The sequence below is a fragment of the Cuculus canorus genome, chromosome 1 (assembly GCF_017976375.1).
Source record: "Cuculus canorus isolate bCucCan1 chromosome 1, bCucCan1.pri, whole genome shotgun sequence".
In the NCBI taxonomy this organism is placed as follows: Eukaryota; Metazoa; Chordata; class Aves; order Cuculiformes; family Cuculidae; genus Cuculus; species Cuculus canorus.
Window position 1 is genome coordinate 202,256,144 of NC_071401.1, and position 12,146 is coordinate 202,268,289.

General features: G+C 43.2%; 1 protein-coding gene across 14 annotated transcripts in view; it reads right to left on the reverse strand.

Moving 5' to 3' along the window:
• Nucleotides 1-12,146, reverse strand: part of CELF2 (CUGBP Elav-like family member 2) — a 549,079-nt gene that overhangs the window by 236,653 nt on the left and 300,280 nt on the right. For 2 of the 14 annotated variants that reach the window (XM_054084355.1, XM_054084438.1), the window contains exon 1: nt 4,893-5,066. The exons of 10 other annotated variants lie outside the window; for them this stretch is intronic. In XM_054084355.1, coding sequence (XP_053940330.1) covers nt 4,893-4,966 — 74 coding nt within the window. In that variant the 5' untranslated portion in view covers nt 4,967-5,066. Of the gene's footprint in view, nt 1-4,892; nt 5,068-12,146 lie in introns of those variants that run through there. 2 more of the 14 variants (XM_054084285.1, XM_054084514.1) reach the window with 2 other exon arrangements.

The following is a 12,146-nucleotide window of genomic DNA, read 5'->3' on the forward strand; positions in this document are numbered from 1 at the left end:
TTTGTTTTAATCAAAGAAAACCATGTCAGGAGACGCAATGTACTTTGCAATTATATGAACACATAAGAAATAAGCCATCGTAGGCAACAGTTTGTAGAAATGAAGGGAAAACGTTTCACCTCTCTGCTAGAGAAGGAAATAAGGTTTTATATGCTTAAACTATAAAGCAATTTATTTTCTCTTGTTGTGTCCAAGTGCATTCCTAACATTCCAGGAATTTTTAAAAACTAAAAGATTTTGTACACCTTTCTGCTCTATCAGCTGAGTCAAATATTTTATATTACCCTATGAATTAATTATGAAATTTGAGTAGTCCAAATACTCAAACATCCTAAAATGCCAATGAAATATTTAGAGTTATCAAAGTTTTTAAAGCAATCATAACTGATGATTAATTTGGATGATGAATACATGTGGGGGAGAATTCAAAACTTGTGAGATCATATCATAGTGTGGAAGATGTATTTAAATATTAATGAGCTGAGAGTTATATTCCAGGTTAAATACTGAATGGCAGTACAGAATGGGGTTCTGTACAGCTGCTAGAAGAGATGATGGTGAGAAGGACATCATGAAATCATAATTACTTAATCTACATCCAAAGCCTTCTTTTCCTTTCTGAAGCTCTTTGTCAACAGTCAAGAATTTTCTTCTCCTTTTGCTCCGCTTTCCCTCAGTAGTGGCCCAAGGAATCTGTCATGCAAGTAACTTAAGTAAGGAGTCATAATACTTAAAATAAAGCTATCACTAAACCAAAGTTAGAATAAAATGTCAGTATAGGGATGAGGCTATGAAGGAAAAAAAAACCCAGCTGATACCCAGCTATGCATTTTCAGTTAGCAATTCATGGTTGTCTACATATAGTAGATATGTCTACATATAAAATATATGTCTAGTCTACATATAAAAAATACCAGCCAGCTGAAACAGTATATTGAGTTTTCCCTGTTAATTTTATTACCTCCAGTTTATGCTGGAAAAGGTCCTACTTTGCATATTTAGTGCAGGATGGGAAGTTTGGGGGTTTTTTAAAGTGCAAGCATGCCTGTAAATAATGACATTCCTTATTTATTAAATGATAACTACAAACACACAAAAAGTATTGTAAATTGATCTTCACTACCTTTTTAACCAGCATATTGCACATATATCTGATCTTGACTTATCTTGGATTAAGAGAGGCAGGAATTCAAAGACTAAATACACATAATTGCCACGGATCCTGAGCTGCTGCATGTGGACTGCTTTAAGTATCATGTATTAAATCGACATTATACCGAGCTATTAAAAATTAAAGTAAAATTTGAGTTTGTCTTGGTAGTAACAAACACTACTGCTCATTTCCATTAAAGGTAATCCCAGGCAGTGGAATGCCTATCATGGAATGGAAAACCTTTGGTGGTATTGCAGAAATCAACGTGGGGGGGTTACTACAATGAGTATTTAATCCTCAAAGCAACCTCTTTACAACCATCCAGTTGGCATGTACATGTAAGTCAGCGAAATTACTAAGCAAATTACATCGAACTCACGTTGTATAACCGCACTTAGTAACCATTAACCCTCTCCTACCCTGCCCAAATACACACATGCACATTTTCACTTATATATTTTCTTCCACACATTTTAAGGCTATGCATACCATCAGCCAAAGGATTTCTGGTCCTTTAACTAGACCACTAACTGAGGGGGCTTTTTGCAAACACTTACGATGGCTAAAGCCCTCAACTTACCATCTGCCCTCAAGAACAAAAGTTCATACATCTTCATGCTTTATATCCTAGGGGGTGTATTTTCCAACACCATTTCATTAATGATTTTTTATTAGTAAAACTGCCATTCAGTGACTAACCAGGTACACCGATGCCATGCATACAGTTTAATTACACTAACAGTCATGCTCAAAGTATCTGATGCTCCATTTCACTTATATTTAGCTAGATAATAACAGCAGCAGAATTTGGAAGGAAGCAACATTTAAGAGCAATTAACAGCCTCACAGAGATAAAAGCATTTTAACTTTGGCAGTTAGCAAGCTGGCAGTTAACTTTCACAATAGGTACGCACTGAAAATGATTCCTTGAAAATTCTCTCAGTTGCTTGTTGGAAGATTGGGTGATATGGAAAAAAAATCCTTTTACAAGGAACTTTTAAACGTGTAAACAACGGGAAATGTAAGTGGTACTGGATGGTGCCAATTTCCTAAAACATCTGATACGCCACCGTCATAAGAAAAAACCTAAAAAATTAGTTCTGGAAGTTCTCACTGTGAAAGAGAAGAGTTCTACATATATCTTGTTAATTGCCTCGCTCTAAAATAGGAAATTCCTTTCTGCTAAAGACTGAACTAAGCTATACTCAACAGCTAGACCAGATGGTGAGGTTAAAAGTTTTGTGCAGCATCGTAACTTGGAGCACGCTCTGCGATGCACTGTGCCACCCCACGGAACGCTGTTGGCGTTTCGCCGCATGTCTGGGCTGGGGCAGCTAAAGGGCAAGGTGCATACGTGCCCATGACCCCCTACGCGTAATCAAACTGCATTCTCCTCAGCTCTGATTAGTCCAGAGAGCTGGGGACTTGTAAATAAGTATATGTCACTGCTTGGCTAGAAAGACAAAATCAAAACACTTTAAATAGTGAATTGGAGAGTTTTAGAAAGGCAGTGTAGCAAAGCTTCCACAGACAGCATTAATTTTATTTAGGAATAGAGGCTCTCTTAGTTAGTAGTAATTTAGCCTCGATATTAATTTGTATGCATGACACACGATCCCTTGAAATCACATATCTTCACAATTACTTAGATCAGCAGCAGAGCAAAGGTTGGCTAATACAAGGCAGCATATCACAACACGACCACTGGCAATGCAGGACGCTAAGTATTTTTTCTCCACAGACAACAGATTATTAAGTACTTCACCCCCAAAATACAGGAGGAACCAGCACTAAATCTTACAAGGATGCTTGTCTATGTCATTATCAAACTCCTAAACTTTAAGCTTTTTCTAAACTTTAGAGATCCACTCAGAAGCTGACACATCTCTAAAGTAATTTTTTGTTTCTTTGAACGCACAGTAAGATCTGCATCTGATGAACACTGTGTTTCAAGCTGCGTTAGAATACATTATGGGTGCTTTCCAGACTAGAGTAGTATAAAGATAGCACTGCAGAAGGAAGAGTTTTACATGGTACTCCCACCTCCGGGGGCAAGTTGGAGATAGAGTTATATAAGCCTAAGTGACAACAGGGCATCATCAGCGCAGTTAATAGTGGCTTTGAGCTCAGAGATGTTTGTTGGCAGAATTTTTTCTGACTGCCTGGAAGGACTGCAGGTAGAAACTAATGAAAGCTGAGATGATGAAGACATGAGAAAGCTCGGCTGTGGCACCTCCCTACAGAGCAAGCGATACTAACGTTCAGCTGCAACTTTGCACCCCAATAGTCAGACCTATGCCATTTTTATGCAAAAGCAGAGAAATACAGTAACTTCTCCAAAACTGACTGGTACCAATAAAAACAAGGATCTTAAGAGGAAAACCAAAATACAGCTAAGAACTCGTTTGAGTTTAAGATCAAGAAACAGAGACAACTTGCAGCATTTACGCAAACACTGCTGTCCTTCAAGGACTGTAAAAATAGCATAAGCCATCCGCAGCAAGTAGCTCTTCCCCCTGCCTTTTTCCCCTCTCCCACACGCTTACTAAATCACAGCTGCCTGAACAACTGCTCCCGGCTGAGTATCTCCATGCAGAACGTTGCTGGTGCCAAGGAGAAAGCACTCTGCCTTAGGAGAAAGTTTGCCAGTAAAGAAGGTCATAAAAGTCTGACTAGTCTTAGATGGAGGCACAATACGCAACCTGATTTGTGCAAATCACAGGTGACGGTCTCTGCTGCACACACAGGTTTATTTACACTTGTAACTTAAGCGCTGCCTCAACCCCAATAGCTCGAGTACAGAGTCAAAGTCTCTCAGTTCATTTTAATGTAACTCAGAACACATTTGTCATCCTGAGGAAAGAATAAAAACCAACAAAATAAAACACTTCTCGGATACTGTAAAAAAGCAGCACAGTTCCCAGCCTTCCTATCTTTCAGCAGGCGACTATTTCCTCGTTTCTAGCTTTAATTTTTTTCATATAAGGCTTAGGTTACCTGAAAACCCCTGCCACTTGGCAATGCCCGAGAGAACATTAATAGAAACTTTCAGATCGAGATTAATGGAGCAGAGGCGGGCTAAGGGAATACTTCTCTTTCTGAAATTCCAGCATTCAGCGCCTCCCGATCAATCTTATCCCCAGTTTAAGTGCATGTAAAACAACCATCCTCACCCCAATTAACACTCTCCGTGCCAGGCAGCTCTCTGGAACAGGACGCAAAAAAACCCAAACCAAAACAAAAAAAAACAACAAAAAAAATTAAAATCCTTGTTTCCTGCCTGTTTTTTTACTCTTAGTGGATGCTCAGTGTTTCATTGGAATTTGGAAACTGATGAAGGTTTTTCCAAGGGAGGTTTGTTCTGTCGGGAAGGGTGGGTCCGGGCTGGGAGAAGGGGGGACAAGTGGCTGTGGAGGAATTCCCAGCGGGAGGAGAACGCGCCCCGTTCTGCGCGACCGCCGTGCGCTTCTCCACGTTGCATCAGCAGCACCGAAACCGCCCCCTCCGCTCGCCCCGCTGCTACAGACCGGGCGGAATACTAAACACCCAGCTGCCGCCCTTCAGGGAGAGGCGTGGGGACCACCGAGTGATTTGGGAAAGGGGCGAAAGCGGGGGGGGAAAAGGGGGGGGGGAAGGAGAAAGGAGGAGCGCCTTGGCGGGAGGGAGGAAGGATGCTCCGCGGTGCGCGCTCGGGGCGAGGGATGCAGCGGTACCCAGAGGCATCTCCGCCGCCACTTACATTCTCTCCGAGACCAACAAGCGCCCGTCGACCATCATCTCCGGAAGGAAATCCAGCTTGAACGAAGAAGTCATGCTGGGCTCAGGAGGGAGGGAGGGAGGGAGGATGCGGATCCCACAACTGCGGCGGAGAGGCAGGCACAGGTGCGGAGGCCTCCCCGCGGCAGCCGCCAGCCCCGGCACTTGTCACATTTCTCTCTCTCTCTTCCTCCCTCTCTTCTTGTTTTTTTTTTTTTTCTTTTTTTTTTTTTTTTCCGCCAATCCCCTCCGAAATCGACTGCTGAGGCAACTGTCGGTGGGAGCGCCAGGTGCTGAGCGGGGAGGCGGAGCCATCGTCCCGCTGCGGAGCCCCGTTAACCCCTGCGCTCCCGACGGGGACCGGCACGGCAGCCCGGGACCCGCGGTGGGGGGAAGGATGAGCCCCCCGACCCCCTCAGGGCATCGCCGGGATAAAGTTCGAGGGAGGGTGTTAGGAGCCATCCGAGAGCCAGAGCCCGCCCGGAGCATCAGCAGCGCCCACCGCGTTATAACGGGGAGCTGCTGTCCCATACTCATCACCCACCGCGTTATAATGGGGAGCTGCTGTCCCTTACTCATCACCCACAGCGTTATAACGGGGAGCTGCTGTCCCATGCTCAGCGCCCACAGCGTTATAAGGGGGAGCTGCTGTCCCATACTCAGTGCCCATCGCGTTTTAAGGGGAGCTGCTGTCTCATACTCATAACCCATAGCGTTATAAGGGGGAGCTGCTGTCCCATACTCAGCGCCCATCGCGTTTTAAGGGGAGCTGCTGTCTCATACTCATCACCCATAGCGTTATAAGGGGGAGCTGCTGTCTCATACTCATCACCCATAGCGTTATAAGGGGGAGCTGCTGTCCCATACTCATCACTCACAGCGTTATAAGGGGGAGCTGCATTCCCACCTTCACAGCACCCATCGCGCTATAAGGGGGAACTGCTGTGCCATACTCAGCACCCATCGCGTTATAAGGGGGAGCTGCTGTCCCATACTCATCACCCACCGCGTTATAAGGGGGAGCTGCATTCCTACCTTCACAGCACCCATCGCGTTATAAGGGGGAGCTGCTGTCCCACACTCACCGCATTATAAGGGGGACCCATAGTCCCATATATTCCCATAGTCACAGCACCCATTGCATTATAAAGGGGGAACTGCTGTCCCACTCTCACAGTACACATATCGTGTTATAAAGGGGGAGCTGCTGTCCCATAGTCACAGCACCCGTGGTGTTATAACGAGGGGAGCCACTGCTCCACACTCATAGCACCCATGGTGTTATAAAGGGGGGAGCTGTTGTCCCACTCTTCACGGCACACATTGTGTTATAAAGGGGGAGCTGCTGTCCCATAGTCACGGCACCCATCATGTTATAAAGGGGGAGGTACTGTCCTATGCTAACAGCACCCATCGTGTTATAAAGGGGTATCAGCTGTCCCTTAACTCACAGCACTCCCCCCATTATAAGGGGGAGCTGCTTTCCCACTCTCACAGCAGTCATCGCGTTATAAGGGGGGACCCGCTGCCCCATAGTCGCAGCACTCACCGCGTTATAAAGAGGAAAGCCACTCTCCCACACTCATAGCACCCATGGTGTTATAAAGGGGGAGCTGATGCCCCACGCTCACGGCACCCATCGCGTTATAAGGGGGGAGCTGCCGTCCCATAGTCACAGCACCAATCGCATTATAAAGGGGGAGCTGCAGCCTCCATGGAGTTTGCAACTAAGCACCAGCAGACAAACCCTCTGTTTCCATTTCCACGGGCGCACACGAGTGGTTTGCACAGATCCAGTTCTTCCCAGTATGGTAAGAAGGCACAGTCACCACTGCCAAACTGGGAGCACTAGGAACATTTAGGTAAATGTTGTGGTGAAATCTTGACAGCGGGTTGCTGGGTACAGGCTCTCTCGACTCAAATTCCTGCCATTCAGACCTTGGCACCCGTGAAACACTCCAAGTGATGTTACTAGCTCACGAGAGCCTAGTAGTAACTCTGCCCTCACTGATCAAAAATAGGGATTTAAGTAAGTAACAGTGGTAAATCCTTCCTCACGTCTGTAACCTGCCAAGAGCCTGTTCTCAGCTTTGCTACACTTGGAGTTGGCCACAGCCAGCACACAGAAGTGACCTTACCATGGTGCACACAAAATTCCACACAGACAAATAGCTGTCTCCTCCCCCAACCCCCCGGAAAACCTGTATAAATTTTCCTTTGCATCTCCAAAATCTATTTGCTTCAATGCAAAGCAGCTCCAGGCAAAAGAATATTAACATATTTACAAAGATGACTGGATGATCTGAGCAGTCTGGGCAGACAAAATGTTTCTCTGCATTGTGTATGCTTCTCCTTTCTCTCCAGGTTTTATAATTTCATTTGTTCTGGATAATCAATGCTTGAAAAAAGTAACAAAAGGAAATTAAAACTGTTAAAACTTTTCCGAAAAGGGTTCTAAAATACAATTAAGTCAACCGATACACAAATATGCTATCAGTCAGGCCAAGTTTTATTTAAATTTTGACCAATGTTGATTTGATAATAAAAATACAGATCAGGCAAATTTTTCAGAGTCCAGTTTCCTGCACTAAGAGAGACTTTTCCATTTTAAACAGTTAAAAGGAAGAAAAAAACCCTCAGGCTGCTAAAATTTTTGCCTACTTTGCAAGTCTAAAGAAATAAAAGGTTCACTTGGCCCTCTGCGTAATCCCCGCAGGACAGCTGCAATCCTGAACAGATATCTATAGTGTTATTAATCTGCTCTGTTCTATACGTTCACATACTGTCCTCATCACCATGGCACCTAAACATCTACGTAGACATGCACAGAGCAAAGCTATGGCCCCTCTTTATTAAATTAATGGCAATTCCTTTATGCCACCCATCCACCACGGTGTAGGACTATACAGCAGATTAAAAAATAAGTGTAAAGTTGAAATGAAAGGAGAAACCGGGACAACTTTCTCCAGCTGGAAGCAGCCACCTGGATTTTGATCTAAGGCCTCCATGGTGGTTAATCCAGCCCTGAGCAGAGTTGGATTAACTTTCAATTTCAAAATCTTGCCACTGCAGAAGGGGCAGGTTTTAGCTCAGAAGAAATTCAGGCAGCTCAGTGAGGATGAAGATACTCTTTTAAGTAGGAAGTCTCCACCCCCGCTTCACCCTGTGTGGCTGAATCTGAACCTCTTCATCATCGTTTGGTTTGGTTTTTTTTTGGTACATGCTAATTCTAAGGGGCTTCAGTTTCACCAGCCTGGTGCTTTTAAAGACCACAGTCCCACTGCTGCTGACTGAAAAGTAAATCCACACTTCGCACGGGATGCAAAGGAGGCAGGAGGAAAGGGACACAAATAATTTTACTTAAAATCTGCATATGGGCTACTGAGATCTTTGTAAATTTGCCCCATTTCACAAGGTGTAAGTGTTTAAAATGCTTCATTAAAACGTATGTTCTTTTGAAATATTTATTTTCCTTTTAATTACATGTGAATTAGCTGGAAGAAGCTGTAGGGAAGCCCTCTTACTGACTTAAGCCTTCTCAGCAGTTTGTTAAATTCTAGCCTCAAATCCCTTGAGGGAATAGTGGATTCAAAGCAGCTTTTAATCATACTATAAGGAGGGTGAAGTAGTATGTAAGTAGGTCATAGAGAAAGCATTACAAGTGCATAGGTTATTGCTTTATTTAACAACTACAGTGTAACACACTTTTCAAAGCACATTTGCTTTTGCCATTTAAAAGTTAGAGGCAGGAACAGGGTCAAATGCAAAAAGAAACCCACTCTATAAAAGATACCGAGACATAACTCGGGGAAAGCTTATAGGGAGAAAACGCATTCGAATAATTCAGTTCTCAAATATAAATTACGTAGTGTCTGTGGATGAATTAACTCTCGAATGCAGAGGGTTAGTGCTGAAAAACAATACGCAAAACTCTGAATGTTTTTCACGCTACTACAGCCTCAGATCTGTTATTTGCAACATTAATGCTAATTTCTTGACTGGCACACGTGTGCAAAACAGCAGTTTTTATTAAAAATGAAGGAAAAAATGGAAGCTTTGGTCAATTATTATAGCACAGAGGGAAATGGGGAGGGAGAATAGCAAATGAAGGTGCATTAATTTTCACAGCATAAATCAGACAATAGATGTAAACACTCGCTTAGAGGAGCTGTGTTATTGCTGCGCTATCGCTGTCCGCCGAAATTAAGCTTTTTCAGCTGGTGGAGCATATGGCAGTTTTGAGGAAGGAACCTGGAATTTGGAATCAGCAATTCTTGGGCTTTAATCCTATTCAAGCTACAAATGTCTCCTACTATCCATCTTCCTCTTGTTTCAGAGGCCCAGACCCCACTTTCCCCCACAGTCGCATCATTTACTCTCTGTGCCTTGGTTTCTCCGTATATCTAAGCGGGGCAGATGAAGCAATTCCACCTCGCATTAGCAGATTAGTCACTGTTCAAGCAGCTTTTCAAACTCAGAGCTGTATGCAATTTCTTGAAAGAACTCAACCTTTGAAAACCGAACACCTCTTTAGAGCACACACCCCCAGAACACAGAAACAAGTTGAGCTGGAGAAGGACAGGGGTTGAGCTATGGATTGAAGCGTATGAGCTCACTCTGACATCACTGCCTTTCTTTCAGTGAGTGACAAAGAGAGCAGACACCCCCTTCCCTTCCAGATCCACAGCCAAATCCAGCATGGAGCTCACATCAGCTCCCCTCTCCAGACCCTCTCCTCACCCCTTCCTTAAGCGCCATTCTTTTAATCATCTTGCCCCCCAATATTGGGCCAAGGAAATGCTACTGTTGGAAGCACTTCAAGGGAAACTTTCCGAATGACTTCATTCTCTCCCAAGCCTGCGAGGCACTATGAAGAGAGTTCAAATCCTCTGCTTTATTCCCCTCTAAGCCAATGAACATGCTCGGGATTCAGCTTATCTCTGGCATCAAAGCAAGTTTCTAACAGAGGCAGCAGAAACAGAGCTCAGCAAAGGTGGTGCAAATTTGGACCCGGCTCAAATTACTTCAGTGGAATCACTCAGGATCTTCCACTAACGCAAAGGGAAAAAGAAATCTGGTCCAGATAGCATTAGTGAATGCAAATAAGGTGTACGCTATCTTTCACAAAGAACCTTCCAGGCAAACCACGAGCCTGAAAGTAGTAGCATGGCTAATAGCAGAAAATACAGCGGTTTTGGGTCATGTGGCAGGACATGAGCCTAAGTGCTTATAACAGAGCAAGGAAGCCCAGCAGCCTAACTTTTAGTGGCAGACTTCTGGAGGGACAAGGTAGGGGGAGGGAGAATAGCAAAGTAAAGCACTTGAGCACAAGTTACACAAAGCACTTGGGCAGAGCTAAAGAATGGTGTAAAAGCAGTAAGTAATTAAGGAAAAAAGCTGTGCATTTTTGTTGAGTGACACGAAGTAACGGCCCCAATTCTGCACCATTTTACCACTCGTGAAGATTTTAATTATTTATAAAAAATCTGTCCTTTCCAGTTAGATCTAACATTGGAATAAAGTTTTGCATTATGAAGCTTTAACTTTTCAGTAATAATACTTTTATTTACACAACAGTCTTTCCTTCAAACTATTTTGAGAAATAAAACAGTTTGTATATCACCCAAACCTTTTAAAAAAGAAAATTAAAATATTGGTTAAAGCAAATCAATGAATTTTAAGTGCTGAAATCTTAGCCACTTGTCAGGCTCTCCCTGATTCCATAGGCTATTGCAGCTGATCAGTAATTTTCAGAAATAAACGTCCTTTAAAATTAGCCTTATGGAAAGGTACCTCAAGTGAAGCATTTCTAGAGGTTTCACTTGAAGCACATTGATATTATGTAAACTTGATTGCTATACTAAAACTTCCCACTCACCACTTTTTTTTTCCCCTTCCTATTTTATGCCACTGAAGAGGTGATTTCATCCTGCTGTGAGTATAAGGCCTTGTTCCATTTTACGGGTAATAACTCAATCTTTCCAAAAACAATTAGGCAAGTTTTTATGGCATAGGGAAGACTCTATATGTGATGGACAGCCTTTAATTTGGAGGAACACCCAACTTTGTTAATAGCATGCAAATACTCAAGAGAGTCAATCATGACCCTCAGGTCCAATTCTGCATAGTGCTAGTGCTGAGCAGGAGCTGCCTGGTACCATTTACTCCAGTTGGGCAATCCATGCACTCAGCACTCTATTTAGCAAATACTACAGTAAAGTAGTAACAAGTAAATATTTGCAAGACCAAGTCTTACCATCCTGTTATTTATTTACAGCCCTATTGAAGAGCATCACTATTGATCTGTAGATGTTGCCTTTGTCCAGTGCCCTGTGCGTATACTCACAAGACTAAAGCCTTTGTCAGCTCAGCCCTATCTCAACTTGACAACAAGCATTGACTTTTTTCTTTTTTTTCCCCACTTTTTTCCCCTACTTTTTTTTCCCCCTACTTTCTTTTTTTTCCCTACTTTTTTTTTCTCCCCTGAACTACCTTGTCTTCTAACCCATTGATTGATTCTATCAAAAAACACTACCCAACCAGGAGAGAAAGTGGGGCACTGCACACACTGGGTGGACCTGATAGAGAGCAGGTACATTATTTATGTTAAATTAAGAACACCTTCCCAAACAACTCTGGATGAGGGAACTTACTATTATTGGATTTGGCTGTTTTATTATCTTCACATGAAAAAGTATAATCTTTTATGATTTAGGATAGTAGCAATCACACATCTGGTGCTCTTGTCTGTGCTGCTCCATCCTCACAATGCACAAATGCCCCACTTATGCAGGGCAGGGAAAAAAGCCTGCTGTAACAAAACGCCTCCCCCACATCCAAACACAGGAACAACTACTAAAAGATAACATAATCCTCCCTCATTTTTTATAAATTTGAGATTTCTGAAGATTTTTGCCAGAAGGAAGACTGATTATTGTGAGAAATGCAGGATCAGGGATGCGGATTGTGAGGATGGGCTGAACACAGCAAAAAGTTGGGTCAGAAGGTGATGCTGAAAGGCAGCTCCAACTCCAAAAAGCAATACGCAAAGGCAAGTGTGAAGTTCTAATGTGGCAACAGCAAGGCAAGAGGTTGTGTAGGGGACATGAAGGAAGGAAGATAAAGGCTTTTTTTAAAAACAAATTGTGAAGAAATTCGTGGGGGCATTACAATTGCTAAATTAACCTTCTGCACTTCTGACTATCTGCAGGATCTTCATAATGTTAACCACCATCTT